Here is a 19,708-nt window from a genome sequence, read left to right on the forward strand (position 1 = left end):
TTCATAAAGTGTGCGCCATAGCTCCTTGGGACAGGCACAAAAAGAAAAAATACCAATCCGGGGGTGCCCACGACCCTCCCTCCTCACTGCATGTCGTGTGTGATGATGTCACGCCAGACACATTCACTAAGGAGATGCGCAGAGAGGAGCTGGAAGAAAGAAGACAGAAGAAAGAAGAAAGAAGGCCAAGTAAGGTAAGTAACGAACGGAGGGGAAATAGTAATAGGAAACAGCAATGGAGGGGAAAAGAAAGGAGGGCACAGTGTAATGGTGAAGGGGCACTGTTTGAGAGAGAGAAGGGGCACAGTGTGTTTTTTTACATATTGTTGTTTTATTTTGTTTGAAATTATTTCTCTTAATGATAGTTGTAAATTGTTCTATGACAGAAATATAACTGAAAAAAAATATGTATATATTCTTTTCCTTTGGATTTATGTGTATTATTATTACAGTAAGTATTTCTGTACTGACCTAAAGACTTACTTATTACGTTATTTTAACCCAACTACTTATAAAACAGGAGTGCCCAGTAAATATTTTGGCGGGGTGCCTTGAAAAAATTATGGAGACCCTAAGGGTGCTGCGAGCTGAAAAAATTTGGGAACCACTGTTCTAGACCAAAAATATATTGCAATTATTTATTTTGTATGTACCACTATTGTACATATTCACTCAGTCACCCTACAACAATAAACAGAACCATATTAGTACAAACCGTTTATTGCAATATTCAAGGCTGCTCCTGATAAAACCACCGCTTAACAGGAGCTATGTATGCAACAATAAACCTGTGCCTCATTTTACAATCTATACTGAAATTGCAGTATAGACGATGAGAAAGATCATCATGTTTCTGCAAAAAACAATAGATTTCCATACTTTGCATCTCTCCACATTCCTATTTTATATGGCAAAAATGGTATAGCAGCATAGATGTATTGTCAGTTTCACATCACGGTTTTCATTTGTGTTTATATAAAACTGTATAATTTAATGCACATGAAAAAAACCATAAATTAGACACTACAAAATTAGCAACATGGAATAAACAATGTCTCTATATTCTACCAGCACAGAGGTAGATACATTAGCCAGCCACCTTGTGTTAACAATATAAATTGTCCCATCACATTTCACAAAGTACGTAATTTGTGTTATGATCAGTATGCCATTGTTTAAAAAAAATGTGGAAAAAGGTTATGCTAGAGTATAGTACAACTAAAAGGATGCACTCCAGGTGTTGTGAGACTACAAGTCTTAGCAAGCCCTGCCAGCTATTGACTGGCTATCTACCAGCAAAGCATGCTGGGGCTTGTAGTTTCACACCTGGAGAGCAACAAGTTGGTCAGGACTGACCTATAGTGTTTCTCTATTCTGCACCAATATATAACTTACACTTGACCCCTTATTTAGATAAGGAACAGCCACCTGTTGAGCAAAAACAGAGCATTTGCCAGTAGTCCTTAGCCTATAACTGAATGGGAATGGGTATTCAATTCATTAAATTGTGTTCAAGTGTGAGAAATAAAAATATGAAAAGACTGAGCGGGTTAAAGACGCACTGCGTCTTTCAGCTCAATAATGCTTACAAAACTGAAGACTACCAGTCCATTGGTCTTTTTTTCCTTGATTAACTTGTTAATTCATGTCTAAACTACTGTTTTACAGGAAATAATCCTTTAGGCTGAGATTGAAGACGCATTCACACATATGCGCTTGGTAAATGGATAAAAATGCTTAAAAATTAACGTGCACTTTAAACTAATTTTTGCTATGTGTTTTAGTGCATTTTTAAAACTTGTACTTAATATAATCCATTGTACTGGTAGCACGTGTAACACATGAGAAACAGGTTTTGCTGCGTTCTAAAATTTTAAAAGCAGCGTTTAAATTCTAGAACACCATGTTAGGAATAGGCTCATAAAAAAAATTGTATTTTCAGGTGTTCATCAGTGGCTTAAAAGTACATTAACAGCATAGTGGTGAGACTAAGCCCCTTAAAAGAAAATTGTGTAGGTGATCATGTTGCTACCATCAAAAATATGCTAGACTTTTTTTAAGCTTTCTCTGTGTTAAATGTTGAGTGCTCAACAACAATATGTAAAACAAAAGAACAATAAAAAGTGTTGTGAATAATCTACGGCACCAGCCTCTAGAAAACTATAAAATGGCCCCAACCATGGTATGGGTATGCACTGAAAAACATTGCTTGGCATCAGATGAGGGTGAAAAGCCTTTTTTGATCATTGATATATGACACGGTTACTTTGTGGGTCACAAAGCACTGTACCAGCTTCTTGGTGCATTGGGGGATGCTCAGCAGAATTCAGATCGGAGTCTCCAGACTCCAGCACCATTACTCTTCCTGTGAAAGGTGCACAACCTGCGCAGGAGTTCCCGGAAAACACATGACTGTGAGGGAGAAAGTTTGTTCTCAAACTCCCGAAGCAACTCTTGGGTGCTTGCTTCCCCTTCTTCCTGTGCTTGGAATGCTATAAAATTTCTAATATCTGTCAGCAGCTCATCATGCTCAGTAGGGTCTGCTGAAGGAGTTCCAGCTCCTGTCTCACTGTCCTCTCTGGGAGAAATCAATAAATGATTTCTTGCCTTCATACGAGCAAGTAAAGAGGAGGAGGAGAGAGCAGTATTACTTGCGTCTGTGGCTTGTGGCTCTCCACTGAAATGAGAGGGAGCCTCAGTCTTACATTGGTCATGCTGCTTAATAATCTTCTGATCCTGGAAGAAGAAATATAAAAATCACAAAAAGGTAATTTAACATCAAAAGTGCAAAACACAAAAGCTGTTCTGTGATCTCATATTACTACTTTCTGCGCATGCTTGAATCTGCGGGTGTAGATGGCAGTATTTGTGGGGCATAGAAGGTACTTGCTAAGTTGAGCTTAGGCACACAAGCGCACATTAGCAATAAATTGCAAAAATGTTATTTAATAATGGAAGAGAGGATTCATTAAATAAGATATTGGGGTAGAGAACACATCCTGCTTTGCAGGAGGGTGCTTGTGCCTCCATGCAAAGGGCTTTCAATTCTTTGTCATCTTACTTTGTGTTCATTTCAATGTTTGTAAACATTTTGTGTTTCATATGTATACTTTTTTTGGTATGTTTTACCCAAGTTGTTTTGTAAAAACCTTAATAAGAATTATTAAAAAAAAAAAAAAAAAAAAAAAAGAATTGCATTAGCTGACTGTGGTGCTTTCATTTTAAAACAACCTGATTCCAGAAAGCAAGCCCTATTTTTGTGCCGAAGCCAGCTATAGTTTGGGACACGCAACTTATATTTGTTTTAATATTACACATTCACTTTTTAAAACAGGAGATTCAGACCATAAAATGTTTTCATCTCTCTTCTTCAAACATTGTAGTACAATCCTGACCACACTTGTCCAAAATGGCCACTGATCCTTGCGCTGCTCCCTTATATTTCTCTTTCCTACCACTGGGGGACACCGCAATACATTGGGGTATAGTAGTGTGTATGGAAGTTCAGGCACTAAAACTTTTATGGTTTTTACTCCCCTCCTCTACAATGCTCCTCCTCTCCTGGACACCTGTTTTTTTTTAGTGCATAGCCAGCTGTGCACCTCTAGTGCTTATTTGGAGATCTGACCGTGAGCCCATAAAGAGATGGTAAGACTAAAGGATAGACTGATTAGTTTGTCTCCCCTATACCCCCACTACCCATGGCAACTTGGGACCAGCTGCTAAAACTAATGTCAATAAACAGAAATACAACTTGCACGTAACATTTCAGATCTTAATGAAAAGATGCATTATAAAATGGGAAAATATCTTTGTAGGTATTTTAGCTGTATCCATAAAGCTTATTTAAATTTATGGCATATTTTCTTCTACACAGGGTACCACATTTCTTTACATATTTGCAATTATTAACAAATATGAGAGCTGAAATTAAATATCAGCTATGGATTAAAGTAGAACAGTGTTATTATAGTGGTTAGAAAAATGGTGGAATACTTGATTCTATTCACCAAGGCATAACTTAATAGTTAAAACAATACCTTTTCTTTTACTCACTAATCACATTGCTATATGTATTGCTATTTTTCTATATCTCTATCCTATGTACTTATAGACCACCTTTATACCCAGCACCAATGGGAATTTCTTGTTTATCACACGAGACAACACTGCTGCTAATGCTAGCTAAAGATGATTTTCTTTATCGAGCTGCGACAAATCACATATTGAATGCAGTGCGATTGTATGCAATTTTTGTTTAAAAATGGATACAATTGGATGCAGTTATTCAAATGCAACATTTTTCCGTCTTATGTTATTTTTAATTATGCTCCTGTTTTGCAAGTTATCGTGATTCAATGGGACTAAGTGAGTTTTAAGGCATTTTCCATTCATGTTCATAGATGCAGCACAGTACAACTTTACCACAGGGCAGTTATATTTATTTTTGCAATCTATGAATAAATCCATGCAACCACATAGATTCTAGCCCTTGTGATGTATAAAAGGAGACGTTTTTATTGAAGTATTTTGTAAACCTGGGTTAGCACCAATTCGAGATCATTATCATATCGTTAGACTGAAAGAAATTAGTTGTAGCTGTGATATTCAGTGACCATTCAGTGAATGCCTAGCCTGTATTTTCAATATATATACTATGGTCATACACTAGTGCAGTGAATACGTGCATAAGCAACTGTGAAATCTTTATCTTTGTCAAACTCTGACATCCCTATTCAAAGATAATATGTTACACAATTGAATAAAAAACAGTAAATTGCATTGACAACTAGAATACTAAAATACTTTCATTACTGTATCAAAAACTACGACTTATGTATTATTACGAACAACACACCGCCTCACTGTGAAATCTAAGGCTATAATAAGAGTCACATAAGTTCTCTGTGAGCTCCTATTTCACAGTAGGTTGCGCATTATCCCACATTTATATATTGGTCAACAATAAGTACACCTAATAAGAAGCATATAAGCATGAGTAGTGTGAAGGTGAGAAAGATCCATCTTCTAGAAATATTCAGTTTTGAAAATATATAAAACTGCTATGAGAAGGGTTCACTAAAGCCACTTTCCATAATTTTGCCATTTTTACCTTGCACTTGTCCTGGGAGAGCTTAGTTTTGGGGGGATCAGGACGGAGCAACAGAGGGTTTTTTTTCTGGCCAAACCGCCTATAAGTAAAAACATATTAAGTAGGTTTCTCTTATATAGCAAAAACATATTTGTAATATTCACCGATACTACAGAAGAAGCTGCACTACCAAAAACTACAGAAAGAAAATACAGGTTATTGTGTAAGAGTAAATTTTAATACTGGTTGTTTTATGACAGTGCCTGTTCTTTTTTTTTGTACACTTCTATTACATATTTCACTATAAATACATTCCACAGCACCATCTATAGGATGTTAAAAGGAATTGCCCCTTAATACCATTTTTTTGTCTAGTTTTCAATAGCTATTAACATTTATTTATATAGTGCCAGCATATTCTGCAATGCTGTACAATCTATCATGAGTTTGGAAACAGTAGAGGTTTTGACTTGGTCAATAAGTAGTATCATAGTTATTGTAAGCATGTCTGGCTTAGGGGAAAGCATTTGTATAGCCAATATTCTGGATATATAAGGGTAATGCAATCTATTTTCAGTTCTCACGTTAGCACAGTTACAATTATTAAGTGACATTCAAATATTCTAACAATTTCTATGTCTCAGTTGCGACCTAAATGTCACCACTACTCTAGAGACCACCTAGGAGAAGAACAGTTTGGCCCACTCTATGATCTGTAACCGTTAGGAAACATGTTCCCTTTACATCCTTCATTTTTGTTCTCACTGAGCATAAAGGTGATTCTTAAGTTATGGCTCCAGTGGCTGAGGCAGGTTTTAGATGGTTTTGCAAAAAATGAAGAGGAGTCCCTTGAATGTAGGAAGCTTTTCATAGGGAATTCAATTATAAGTGCTGTTGATCTGGGAATTGGTCATGAAGAAAAGATTAGTTACCTGCTTTCCAGGAGGTACTGCCAAGAGAAACAAAGGGTAAATTTAGCATGCTGCAAGTTTTCGGCTGGATGGAAAACTGGAGATGTTGCCTATAGCAACCAATCAGATTCTAGCTATTATTTTGTATAATGTACTAAACAAATGATACCTAGAATCTGATTGGTTGTTCTAGGCAATATCTCTACCTTTCAAACTACCAGAAACTCGCAGCTTGATAAACTTACCCCAGGAGGTGCATAGTAAACGTTGTTGAATCAGTGAATAAAGGTGGAAAAGTAGATTTTGTTGTACATGATAAAAATTAATTATTTATCTATCAGTGATGTTGGAACAGTTGAGAGAGCTTTTTGTCTGTTAGAAAAGGAACTTCAGTCATGACCGTGGAGTTTAGAAGTATAAGATATTGTCCAAAAAAAGACTGCCTGCGTCCCGATACTAAAGGAACTGAGGTTCTTAAAGAGAGGGTTTTCTCATTGCATTAACAGTTAGTTAAGGTGTGGTGGCCAAAAATATGAAATAGATTTTAATCATGTACAGTGAAAGTTTAGATCACGTAACTATTACTGAATCACAATACAAGGATAGACATGACTGGGACATACTTATTCCCGGTTATAACCCACTTACAAAACACAGAGTAGAAAAAGATGGAGCTACTTTCTATGTAAATAATGATGTAAAGCAGTTTTAATACAGTGCACTATAGATGAAAAAAAGAGGATTAATGTACTTACGTTAAATCCGTTTCTCTGATTCCGTTTGGGGGACACTGCTTACCATGGGTTGTGGAGGGGAGCACGGGAGTTGGCACCTAGCTAGTTAACTTTAGCACTGCTGAGAGACCTCTCCCCTCTACAATCCCCCTGCCTCTTCCTCTTCCTGTCAGTTAATTAAAAAGCCCCAAGGAGAAAGGTCAATCAACCAAGAGCATACAGAGGAAAAGCAGAAGGGAGGGATCGCAGTGTCCCACAGACGGAATCAGAGAAACGGATTTAACGTAAGTACATAAATCCTATTTTCTCTTTCATCCAGTCTGGGGGACACTGCTTACCATGGGGACGTTCTAAAGCAGCCCCCCCAAAGGGTGGGACCACTCTGAAAGCCCCGCTCGTAGAGCACTACGAGCGAAATTTGCAGCCGCAGATGCAAATACATTAAACTGATAAAAATTTTGTAAAGGTGTGGACCAGGTGGCTGCCCTGCAAAGCTGGTCTGCAGAAGACCCATTTCTCTCTGCCCATGACGTCCCTACCGATCTGGTGGAATGGGCTGTAAGTCTCTCTGGCACAGGACGGTTAGCCTTTATGTAAGCTTGCTTGATGGTTGCCGTAATCCATCTTGCAATGGACTGTTTTGAGGCTGGCCAGCCTCTCTTATTAGCATCATAAAGAACAAACAGAGAATCTGTACGTCTAATCTGAGAAGTTCTTTTGACATAAATGCGGAGAGCCCTAACCACATCTAACTTTTCCATAGACTGTTGATCCGAATGGGAAGTAGATGAAAAGACCGGAAATACAATTTCCTGGTTCAGATGGAAAGCCGAAATTACTTTTGGAACGAAGGAAGGGAGGGTTCTTAACACCGCTCTGTCCTCGTGGAAAACCAGATATGGTTCTCGGCAAGACAGAGCTCCTAATTCCGAAACCCTACGTGCAGATGCAATAGCTAAAAGAAAGACGACCTTCCAGGTAAGACACCTAAAATCTGCCGTAGTTAATGGCTCAAAAGGAGGCCCTTCAAGCATATCCAGTACCAGGTTTAGATCCCATGGTGCTGTAGGCGGAAGGTAAGGAGGCTGAATATGTAAGACTCCCTGAAGAAAAGTCCTGATGTCTAGCAAGTCTGCTAACTTCAGGTGAAAGAAAACTGAAAGCGCTGAAACCTGAACTCTTAATGAACCTAAACGGAGCCCTGCTTCCAGCCCATCCTGAAGAAAAGCCAATAAGCGAGGGAGACGAAAGGAAGATGTGTGACAGGACTTATTTACGCACCATCTAATATAGGCTCGCCAAATACGATGATAGATGCGAGCCGAAACCGGTTTTCGAGCTCGCAGCATAGTGTTCACTACAATGGGGGAAAAACCCCTAGCTCTCCAGAGGCTGGCTTCAACAGCCATGCCGTTAAACTGAGCTGAGGTAAATTCTGGTGACGAAAGGGACCTTGGAGAAGAAGGTCTTCTCGTGACGGAAGACGATATCCCTGTCCTACCGCCATGGATATTATGTCTGCGTACCACACTTGACGCGGCCATGAGGGAGCTATTAGAATCACTGGCCGACCGCCTTGCCTCACTCGTCTGAGTACTCGAAGAAGCATGGGAATCGGGGGAAACGAATAACCCAACCTGAATTCCCATGACATGGACATCACGTTCACCGCTACCGCTAAGGGGTCTCTTGACCTTGCGCAAAACCTGTGAACTTTTTTGTTGTGTCTGGAGGCCATGAGATCTATATCCGTAAGACCCCACCTCTGAACTAGAGACTGAAATACTTCCGGGTGGAGGGACCACTCCCCTGGCATCATCGCATTGCGACTGAGGTAATCGGCCTCCCAATTTTTTATTCCTGGAATAAACACCGCCGAGATTGCTGGAACATACTGTTATGCCCAAAGGAATATCTGAGCTGCATTGCAGCTGCACTCCTGGTTCCTCCCTGTCTGTTGACATATGCCACAGCCGTGGCATTGTAGGACTGAACTCTGACTGGGTGGCCCTGAAGAAGAGTCTGGGCCCCCCTGAGAGCTAAAAGAATTGCCTTCAACTCTAATGTGTTGATTGATAAGGCTGATTCCTGAACTGACCAGAGCCCCTGGAGCCTGAGGTGCAGGACCATTACTCCCCAACCTCTCAGGCTGGCGTCTGTTGTGGCTATGATCCATGACCATGGAGCAAAGGACCTGCCCACCGCCATGTGATCCTGATTCAGCCACCACTGGAGCGATTCTCTCGCCCTCGGAGACAGCGAGATCCTCTGGAGATTCAAGCGTAGGTGGGATCCTGACCATTGTCAACAGATCCCACTGGAAGCATCGAGAATGAGCTCGCCCGAAGGGGATGGTCTCAAAAGAGGCCACCATCTTTCCCAGCAGCCGCATGCACAAGTGAATTGAGGGGCTGGGAGAAGACAAGACCTGAGTTGTAGTCCGGATTGAACTGATCTTCTCCGTAGGCAGGAACACCTTCTGCCGACTGGTATCCATGATAAGCCCCAGGAAGACCATGCGTTGACACGGAACCATCTGGGATTTTTTTTAAGTTAATCAGCCACCCATGGCTCTCAAGGACTGCCAAGGTGAGGGATAAGTGCTGACGTAAGCAAATCTCTGAGGAGGATTTGATGAGCAGATCGTCCAAATAAGGCACGACCTGAACTCCCTTTAAGTGAAGACACGCTGCCATGACCGACATGATGTTCGTGAAGACCCTTTGGAGCTGTGGAGAGGCCGAAGGGAAGGGCCCGAAACTGATAGTGGGAGGACCCGACTGTGAATCATAGGAGACTGATGGTCGTTCCAAATGGGAACGTGGAGGTATGCGTCTTTTATGTCTATGGAAGCCATAAACTGATCCTTCTCTAAGCCGTTTATTACCGAGCTCAGGGATTCCATCCGAAACCTGTCCACCCGTAAGTGCACATTGAGGGTCTTTAGGTTAAAGATGGGTCGAAAGGACCCGTCCGGCTTCTTGACCAGAAACAGGTTTGAATAAAACCCCTGTCCCTTCTGGTCATCTGGGACCCTGCAGATGACTCTTTGTGAAAGAAGAGAGGCGGCACAGGCCTGTATTGCCTGTCTTCTTGTTGGATCTCGGGGTAGTGGGGTTATGAAGAAAACAATGTGGTACCGGACCCAGCAGGTCTATCATGTACCCCCTTGATATAATGCCCCGAATCCAAGGGTCTTGGGAGGACGCTGCCCACTGTTCCTGAAACAAAGACAGACGTCCCCCCACTGGCGCCACCTCCGGCAGAATAGAGTGGTTGTCAGGACGCAGGCTTCTCCTGGGTCTTGGAGGCCTGGCGCCTAGCTGCAAACGAGGATCTACCCCTGACAGAGGAGATTCGAGCATTTGGTTGTCTACCTCTAAATGATTGTCCCCTAAAGTGCTGACGAAAAGAGCTGACCCGAGGGGTCCGGCCCCTACTAAAAAATACCGGCAAGGAAGTGCTTTTGCCCCCTGTTGCCTGGGAGATCATAGTATCCAAATCTGGGCCAAATAAACCTGCTGCAGAAAAAGGAATGGTTTCAACAGACTTTTTTGATTCCGAATCTCCTTCCCAGGATTTCAGCCATAACGTTCTTCTTGCTGAAATAGATGCAGCCTGAATAGAGGAAGACACAGACGCTGAGTTCTGGGGCGCCTCATAAAGGTACCCCGATGCCTCTTTCAAATGTAAAGCCAGGGGAAGTAAATCAGAGTCCTGTAAAGCCTCTGCCAGTTGGTCTGCCCATGCTTCCATGGCTCTAGCAACCCAAGCTTAAGCAAATGTGGGTCTAAAGGAAGAACCCGCAGCCACAAATATAGATTTCAGCTGGGATTCCACTCTGTGATCCATGGCATCCTGCAGAGTTGCTGAACCTGGGACTGGTAGTAAAGTGTGTCTGGTCAAACGGGCTACTGGAATATCTACCTTGGGAACCCTCTTCCAGCGGGCCACGTCTTCCTCCTGCAATGGATACAGGGAGGAGAATCTCCTGGGAACAGAGAACCTTCTATCAGGATGTTTCCAGGCTCCATCTGCAATATCTCTGAGTTCTACAGAAGGGGGAAAACGGATATGCTTCCTCTTTGCCTTCTTAAACAGACTTCTGTCTCTGGGAGTAGGATCCTCCGGTTCTGGGAGGTCCAACGCCTGTCTCACCGCTAAAACCAAATCATGAATAAATTGGCTTTTAGTGTTCTCTTCCTGTTCCAAAGGTTGAACCTGGTCAGGATCAGAATTTATTTCTCCCTCCTCCTCTGAAAACCCCATAGAGTCTGAAAGGACCATAAGGGGATTAGCAGATCTAGGCCGCTTCCTTTTAGCAGGGGGGATGTTTGGGGATTCAAATAACTGGTTTACTTTGTCCAAACCCTTTATAAATGCTGCGGACCATGCCGGTTCTGTGGGAACAGGGGCCTCGTCCGTAAGCAATTAGGAAGGTCCTGGTATAGACGTTCCAATGGAACCTGTGGTAGCAGGGAGGTCCAATGAACTAGCATTATTAGCGGCCGAGGCTGCCACACTACATAGCAACTGAGTAGATTGTGATATCATCTGTGTTAAAGAGGAAACCGACTGTGTCAGGGAGGCCACCCAGGCCGGTTCCTCTGTCAGTGGGGTTGGAATATGATGGGTTTGCGCAGGGGGGACCCCTGCTTCACAGACAGAGCAAAGCGCCAACGGGTCCTTTTGCCCACATGGTAATTTTACATTACATCTTGAACATGTAAAATACTTTGCCATAGGGCCCTTTCCTTTATCTGTAATTTTTTTTTTTATAAAGGAAGGCACACCAAACACACAGCCTTAAATAGTTAATTTAGCTGAGAGAGAGAGACAGAGAGAGAACAGTGGTAAAAAACAAGTAATCAACTAATCTGACATAAAAGTTGTACTTGTATTTGTTAAACAACAATATAATATTTTAGGCAAGTAGGAGAACTACAATATAACCCCTACTAGCCCCTTTGCAGTCAGAGCAAATACAGTAATATTGTTTAAATAAATCAGATACTTAGCTCACAGGCCAAACAGGGGAGAAGTCCAACAGCAGTGTCCTGGTGCCTGCTCCCTCTGATCTGTGTCCTTTTCCCGGGCTTCTCCTTGGCGCCAAAAGACCGGGCTAGTCTACTTTTCTCTGGAGGGCAGGGGAGCTCTATGTGCTCCCCCCCTTCGTTAATGCTGTCTCTCTTTACTGCTATTTCTCCGTTTTTTTTATAGAAAAAATGGTATGAAGCATAGTGGAGACCTCCAGAGTTGAGGTCTCCGCAGCGGTTTGCACCCCGATGCCCCCTTCTATAATGAGGGGGGATCTTGGTATGGCCCCCTTTCTTCTCCTCGCTCCTCCGCGGATCCAAGTTGGCCGCCGGCATGTGTAATCTCCGATAACCGGCACTCTATGCCTGCAGCGCCGGTTATCGCGGAGGCTCCCAGAGTGACAGCGATCCGGAGAGACCGCTTGTCACTCTCTATTCAGGCACCCTATTCTTTCCTCTCTGTCAGTGAGAGCCTCTGGCTCTCATCTGACAGAGTAGTGCCTGCGCTGCTATTCTGGGAGTGTGTTCTCTATAATAGAACACACTCCCAGGTCTGCCACCTAGATAAAAGATCCTGAGGACTAATAAAATGAAAAATAAATAAAATAAAAAGTAAAAATTACTTGCAGTACTAAAACACTGCCCAACTCCATGGGCACCTAAAAAAAACTGACAGGAAAAGGAAGAGGCAGGGGGATTGTAGAGGGGAGGGGTCTGTCAGCAGTGCTAAAGTTAACTAGCTAGGTGCCAACTCCCGTGCTCCCCTCCACAACCCATGGTAAGCAGTGTCCCCCAGACTGGATGAAAGAGAAAAACAAAACCTGTATGAGCTGGTGAGAATTTTTTTTTTTGAATAAGAACAACCAGGAAAAGATGAGGACCTCGGCAAACATTGACAATATGTCTGATGTGGCCATGAGTTCCCAATAGCTAAATAAGCCTCTAGTAGTGGCATTCTGGATTGCTTGTATGGGACATCTCTCAAGGAAGGAACCAATATGCAATCCAAGATTTAGTTTTCCCTAATGGAGAACGTAGTAAGAAATTTGTCTGTAGGAGAGAACTTGGGGTCCAGTGATCTGTACTCAGAGTGGTGCAAGCAGCTTTAAAGCAGAACAGTACTAAAACAAAAGGTTTTAGAAAGAGGAATTTAGTCAAATGAGAAATTATATTTGTAAATTTCTGACAGGGAACCAGGTGCCTGGTTGAGGTCAGGAACAGTGAACAATAAATATACTTTACTGAATGTAACAGAGCTTTGTGCCAGATATCTTAGTAAAAGGAATGCCAACATGGTTCTCCAAGAGGCACTTATTATAAATGCTAATATAACACTGAAATTAAGAAATAATCAATCAGAATAGGATAAACAAAGCATATAAAGCTAGTCTAAAATAGTGTGGCCTGTTCAAAGGTGTAGTAAAAATGACAACAAAACTTTTGCAATCAAATTTAGTTAAAAAAATACAGTACATAATAATATCCATTTATACATGTTAAATAACAATTAAAGGTAAAATGAAGCTAAGATACACTGTTCAGTCTTACTCAGACTTTTCATTGCAGCTTTGTTAATAAGCACAAATGCATGTTTTCTCCTCTCTCCATTACAAACAACAAAAGATACACACTAGTGAACAACTGGCATGGTGCTACTAGAGCACAAACAGCTCAAATGGCAAAGTACTGCATGTCAGATATATTTCCTCTGAGTTTACCAATTATGTAATTGGATGTAAATCCACCAACCAATACAGACCTTTCTGTTACATATTAGACCATCACTCAATCAGTCTCCGCAGCCCCAGAGTAAAAGAAGATAGAGAAGCTGCTGCATGCGGGACATGTTTAGTGTTAATACTTTCGTTATTGCAGTACTACAAAGGTTTTGATAGATGTTAACATACAATTGTGAGTTTACTTATTCTCTATATAAATTTTGTGCAGTTACTTCAGGTTTCAGAATTGCAGAGATATCCTTAATTGAAGATAAACTTACTAAAAGCTGTAGTGGAGTTATTTTGTCCTGAAATATTGCAGACTATACAAATTTTGTGAATTTGTGAACAGGCTTTGTGAACATATTTTGTAAATTGTTAAAGTGTACTGCTTTTCATGTCATACATGTCTGTTTCTTCTCAATTTTACGTAGCACTATTCTCACCTAGTGCCTGAAGAACCATTTGTTCCAGTCCGTGTTGGGATACCGGAGGTGGCTGCGCGGCATCGCTGGCGGGAGATTTTTAAAGCTCGCAAAGCCTCCTGGGCCACTCTACTTGCTTCTTCTTCAACCAGCACATAATCTGGATTGGAAGCATCCATTATAACATCATGTTTCATCACACTGTGAATGCCTGGAGAAGACAGAGACTGGGTTAAGACAATTTCACACATACAAACCTGCACTGGGCTACAAAAGACCATAAATAGTACTAAGGTCTTAAAAATATTTTTTGGACAGGGAAAAGACTAGTATACATGACAAGTTACATTTAACAAGAGACATGTGTTTTACTGGGATCAACAAATAGCCGTTCAATATAGAAACAAGCTTAGAGAAAACAAACAGCTGTATTCTAGCAGCTGTTCTCAAAGTGACATACTATGGATAATTAAATATACACATACTATATATAATATATATATATATATATATATATATATAAATAAAATCAATATCAAAGGCTTGCACACTTAAATCAATGGCATCACCTACCAGACTTTTTAAATAGCTTCTCCAGTACATAATCATCACTTGTCTTCGGACTCTCTTCCTTTAACTCATTTGTGAATGTTTTTTGCTTCACTAAATGGGAAATCCTCTTTCCCTCAAACTTGTCATCTTTTTTTTTCCTCCTCTCTCTGCCCTGGTGTTTCGTTTTAGCTTTGTGCTTGCAATGGCTCTTTTGAGGTGCTGAAGACAAGGTCTGTTCACTTTCCTGGATAACTCCCAAGTTGGCATCAAGAACTTCTCCTGAACTAGAGTTAGTCTGCAATGCATCGTGTCCTGAAGTCTCAACGTAAAAAGGAAGGATGCTATTGCCAGATTGTGGGGGCATACGCGGCACAGACTGATCACTTTTAATAATGTTAAGAGAATCCCCTCCAGGAGCACCATTCACATGTGTTACTTGATGTTTTTTAGGATGCTTTGAAAGTTTAACATCAGAAAAAGTTCCTGGAACACACAAGACTTGTATATTTATCTGATGCATGCAACACAAATAGATAAGATATTGCTTGAATTGACCATAATCCATGATCAGTGATTGGAAAAGTGAGCCCTATACATTTATTTGTATTTGTATAAAACAGCGGTGGGCAATAAGACCAATATGGACATTGTGTACATGAACCCTCAAAATAGAATTCCACCACAGTATAGTTTGTGTCCCAACACTAACAGATACGAGGGTATCACACATTATGCTTATTAGTACAGAGCATGGCGTGCCCAAACAACCCACTTTTGTTTTGCAGCTAAAAACGATACAATGACCACATATATGTATACATATGTGTATCCATGTCACAGCTCACTGTTTTCCATTGATAATAAATACTTTATACTACCTGATTATATATTTGTAATGATTACGAAAAGATTTTCATTACATATGAAGGTTTTGTCTATTTCTCTATTTAATTTAAAAGAAAAGTTCTTCAGAGAATTGCAATCTGGTTCATCAGTTTGTAAGCAACACCATACTAAATAAATATTCAGTATGGGTCAGCTCTGAATAAAGGAAGGGTTGGAAGCATGTGCCTATTGGCATAGACATTTGCCCATTTAATGCAGGTAGTAAAAACAAACTAACAAACAGATTAGTTGTCTAGATGTCTATCTTTCTCCATGACTGAGCACAATCATTCTGCTTAATCAGTACCTGCAAATATAGCACTGGTTTCTGTTCCTTGGTTTGCATCAGGACTGCTCAGGGTGAACAGTTCGTATAGGTCATTGGATTTGAAGAAACGTCTCTGCTTTGGGTCTTTTAGAACTCGGTTAGTTAAGAACTGTTTAAATATTTGCCTAAGAACAAAGAAAAATATCACTAGTACATTCAGTCAAGATATGTCTGACATCAATATTTGTGATAACAAGTATGTTTGTAGATTGACGTTTTAAACAAAATCCATACATTCAATCAAAAAAATCTAACTAGCCATGAAAGATTAGTGTAATGCAGTATGTACATTTAGGGATATAACAACTTATTTGCGGTGACAACTATAATATGAAACTGTTGTGGAGTGTGACTAACTATAACAACAGGTGACGAATTTGTGTCATCAGTCTCCTGTCGCCTACATTTCAGAGCAAAGCATTTAAAGCTGTTGACATAATGGGTCTCTATAAGCAACATAGTTAACTGATTATATTTTATGTAAGTTAATGGCTTTGCACCACCTGCAAAAGATACAAAATGCTGAATCTTTAATATGTTTATCTATATAATGGACTTAATCAATATATTGGAGTATATATTTTATTTTAAGAGAAATGGTTAAGGAAGTATGCTGTGTACTTCAGTAGAAACACATGTGTTTTATGAGGATTTCTTAAATGGGAGCACCATACTTTTTTCATATCATCTAAGCCAGGCCTGTCCAACCTGCGGCCCTCCAGGTGTTGTGAAACTACAAGTCCCAGCATGCCCTTCCAGCGATCAACTGGTTGTCTACTGGCAAAGCATACTGGGGCTTGTAGTTTCACAACACCTGGAGGGCCGCAGGTTGGACAGGCCTGATCTAAGCGATAACAAAGTGACATGAACATTAGTTATTTTCTGCAGCATTGATTGAAATAAAATATATAATAAAACGGTTTATGATTCAATTGTCAATTTAAAACTGTTCAGAATGTACTTAACGTCTAACTTTAAGTAAGCAGCAGACAATAAACTGATTAACAAATATTACACCATTTCAATGCATGTTACTGGAAATATTTTGCTGTATATGCGAGTTAGCGTTTAGTGTCAATTGTGCTTTCAAGAGATAAACACCCTTTTTATGTACTTTGGATGGGCTGCATCAGTCATACTATGAATCCATAGCCTGCTACTCTCTTTAAAATGTGTTACTAGCAATAGTATAAACTCTGAAGAAAAGAGGGTGTATGTTTAGGGCATGTGTATGCTACTTGGTGTACCTGTGGTAAATCTTTTCTTCTATAGTCCCAGCTGTAAGGAGCCTGTAGACAGTAACTTGTTTCTTTTGGCCAATTCTCCATGCCCTCTCCCGAGCCTGTTAATAACATAGTTTAAAGTCTTAATCATCAGAATCTAAGTACTAATACAACTTTCTAACACTGCTTAACTGTGCTCAAAACAAGTAATGCTCCAAAATCCAATGTAATAAAAAAGCAACATCAAACAAATTGCCAACTTCTGAATACAGAAGACAGGTACATTTTTGGATGAGGATGGGCTCCTCAATTCCTGACCTAGGCCTTATCTGATATAAATTCAACTTACTTGGGTGTCTGTGCTGGGATTCCAGTCAGGATCGTAGATAATTACTCTGTTTGATCCAGTCAGATTGACACCCAGCCCTCCAACTCTGGTGGTAAGAAGGAAGATAAAGATCGAGGTGTCCTGTAAGACACACAATCAGGCTGACAACAACAAAGCAACATCTAACTAAGTGAAGCCACAGTAAGATATGATAACCTCAGAATACATGCAGTGTACAGTCATGGCCAAAAGTTTTGAGAATGACACAAGTATTGGTTTTCACAAAGTATGCTGCTTCAGTGTTTTGACCTTTTTATCAGATGTTGCTATGGTATACTGAAGTAAAATTACAAGCATTTTTATAAGTATCAAAGGTTTTTATTGACAATTACATTAAATTTATGCAAAGAGTCAATATATGTTCCTTCTTTTTGAAGACCTCGGCAATTTGCCCTGCCATGCTGTCAATCAACTTCTGGGCCACATATTGACTGATGGCGCCCATTCTTACCTAAACAATGCTTGGAGTTTGTCAGAATTAGTGGGTTTTTGTTTGTCCACCCGCCTCTTGAGGATTGACCACTCGTCTGGGGAGTTTCCTGGCCATGGACCCAAAATCAGGATGTTTTAAACCCGGAGCCACTTAGTTATCACTTTTGTCTTATGGCAAGGTGCTCCATCATGCTGGAAAAGGCATTGTTTGTCACCAAACTGTTCTTAGATGGTTGGGAGAAGTTGCTCTTGAAGGATGTTTAGGTACCATTCTTTATACATGGCTGTGTTCTTAGGCAAAATTGGGAGTGAGCCCACTCCCTTGGCTGAGAAGCAGCCCCACACATGAACAGTCTCAGGATGCTTTACTGTTGGCATGATGCAGGACTGATGGTAGGACTCACCTTTCCTTCTGGGTCTAGGAATCAAAATTTGTACTTGGATCGAAAACTGGTTAGAGAATAGGGAACAGAGAGTTGTGATAAATGGAACATTTTCTAATTGGTCAAAAGTCTTAAGTGGAGTACCTCAAGGTTCCGTGCTGGGACCACTCCTTTTTAATATATTTATTAATGACCTTGGTGATGGTTTAGAGAGTAAAGTTTCTATTTTTGCAGATGACACTAAACTCTGTAAGGTAATAAAATCAGAGCAAGATTTAGCTTCTCTACAGAGGGACTTAAATAAACTGGAGGATTGGGCGGCCAAATGGAATATGAGGTTTAACACAGATAAATGTAAGGTTATGCATTCAGGGATCAAAAACAAGAACACAATCTATAAATTAAATGGAATTAATTTAGGAGAATCTATAATGGAAAAGGATTTGGTAGTGCTCGTAGACAGTAGACTTAGCAATAGTGCTCAATGTCAAGCAGCAGCTGCATGGGCAAACAAAGTATTGGCATGCATAAAAAGGGGCATAGATGCAAGGGAAGACAGTGTAATTTTGCCACTGTATAAATCGTTGGTAAGACCTCATCTTGAATATGCAGTACAGTTCTGGGCACCACTCTACAGAAAAGATAATTTGGAACTAGAAAGGGTTCAGAGAAGGGCGACAAAATTGATAAAGGGTATGGAGTCATTAAGTTATGAGGAAAGGTTAGCCAGTTTAGGCATGTTTACTTTAGAAAAGAGGCGTCTAAGGGGAGATATGATTACTATGTACAAATACATTAGGGGTCAATAAAGAGAGCTTTCATGGGAACTTTTTACCCCAAGGACTATACACAGGACACGTGGTCATCCCCTAAGGTTAGAGGAGAGGAAATTTCACAACCAGCAAAGGAAGGAGTTCTTTACAGTAAGGGCAGTCAAGATATGGAATTCATTGCCAGGGAAGGTTGTGATGGCAGATTCAATAGATATGTTTAAGAAAGGGTTAGACAAAATTTTAGCGGGAAGGTGTATCCAGGGATACGACCGTTAATTTAAAATGAAGGATAGTAGTGGATATAGGGTAAAAATAGGACTGAAACCCGACCATTTTGTCAACAGATCCCACTGGAAGCATCGAGAATAAGCCCGACCTTAGGGGATTGCTTCGAAGGAGGCCACCATCTTTCCCAGCAGCTGCATGCACAAATGAACCGAGGGACTGGGAGAGGACAAGACCTGAGATGTTATACTCTGAAGACAAGTGATCTTTTCCACCGGCAGGAACACCTTTTGTTGGCTGGTGTCCATGATGAGTCCTAGGAAGACCATGCGTTGGCACGGGACCACCTGGGATTTCTTTAAGTTTATCAGCCACCGATGGCTCTCGAGAACCGATATTGTGAGGGATAGATGCTGACGTAAGCAAATCTCTGAGGAGTATTTGATGAGCAGATCATCCAAATAAGGCACGACCTGAACCCCCTTTAAGTGAAGACACGGTGCCATGACCGACATGATCTTCGTGAAGACCCTCGGAGCTGTGGAGAGGCCGAAGGGAAGAGCCCGAAACTGATAGTGGGAGGTCCTCACTGTGAATCTTAGG

General features: G+C 40.8%; 1 protein-coding gene across 1 annotated transcript in view; it reads right to left on the reverse strand.

The window, feature by feature from the left end:
- Positions 1–704: 704 nt before the first annotated feature.
- The window catches only part of ERCC6 (ERCC excision repair 6, chromatin remodeling factor), a 54,846-nt gene continuing 35,842 nt past the window's right edge, over positions 705–19,708 (reverse strand). The window contains exons 14-20 of the mRNA XM_075217173.1: positions 17,254–17,373; positions 16,929–17,023; positions 15,661–15,806; positions 14,490–14,951; positions 13,938–14,127; positions 5,114–5,192; positions 705–2,736 (exon numbers count right to left, since the gene is read on the reverse strand). Coding sequence (XP_075073274.1) covers positions 2,317–2,736; positions 5,114–5,192; positions 13,938–14,127; positions 14,490–14,951; positions 15,661–15,806; positions 16,929–17,023; positions 17,254–17,373 — 1,512 coding nt within the window. The 3' untranslated portion in view covers positions 705–2,316. The remainder of the gene's footprint in view (positions 2,737–5,113; positions 5,193–13,937; positions 14,128–14,489; positions 14,952–15,660; positions 15,807–16,928; positions 17,024–17,253; positions 17,374–19,708) is intronic.

The sequence above is a fragment of the Mixophyes fleayi genome, chromosome 6, assembly GCF_038048845.1.
Source record: "Mixophyes fleayi isolate aMixFle1 chromosome 6, aMixFle1.hap1, whole genome shotgun sequence".
NCBI classification, from domain to species: domain Eukaryota; kingdom Metazoa; phylum Chordata; class Amphibia; order Anura; family Limnodynastidae; genus Mixophyes; species Mixophyes fleayi.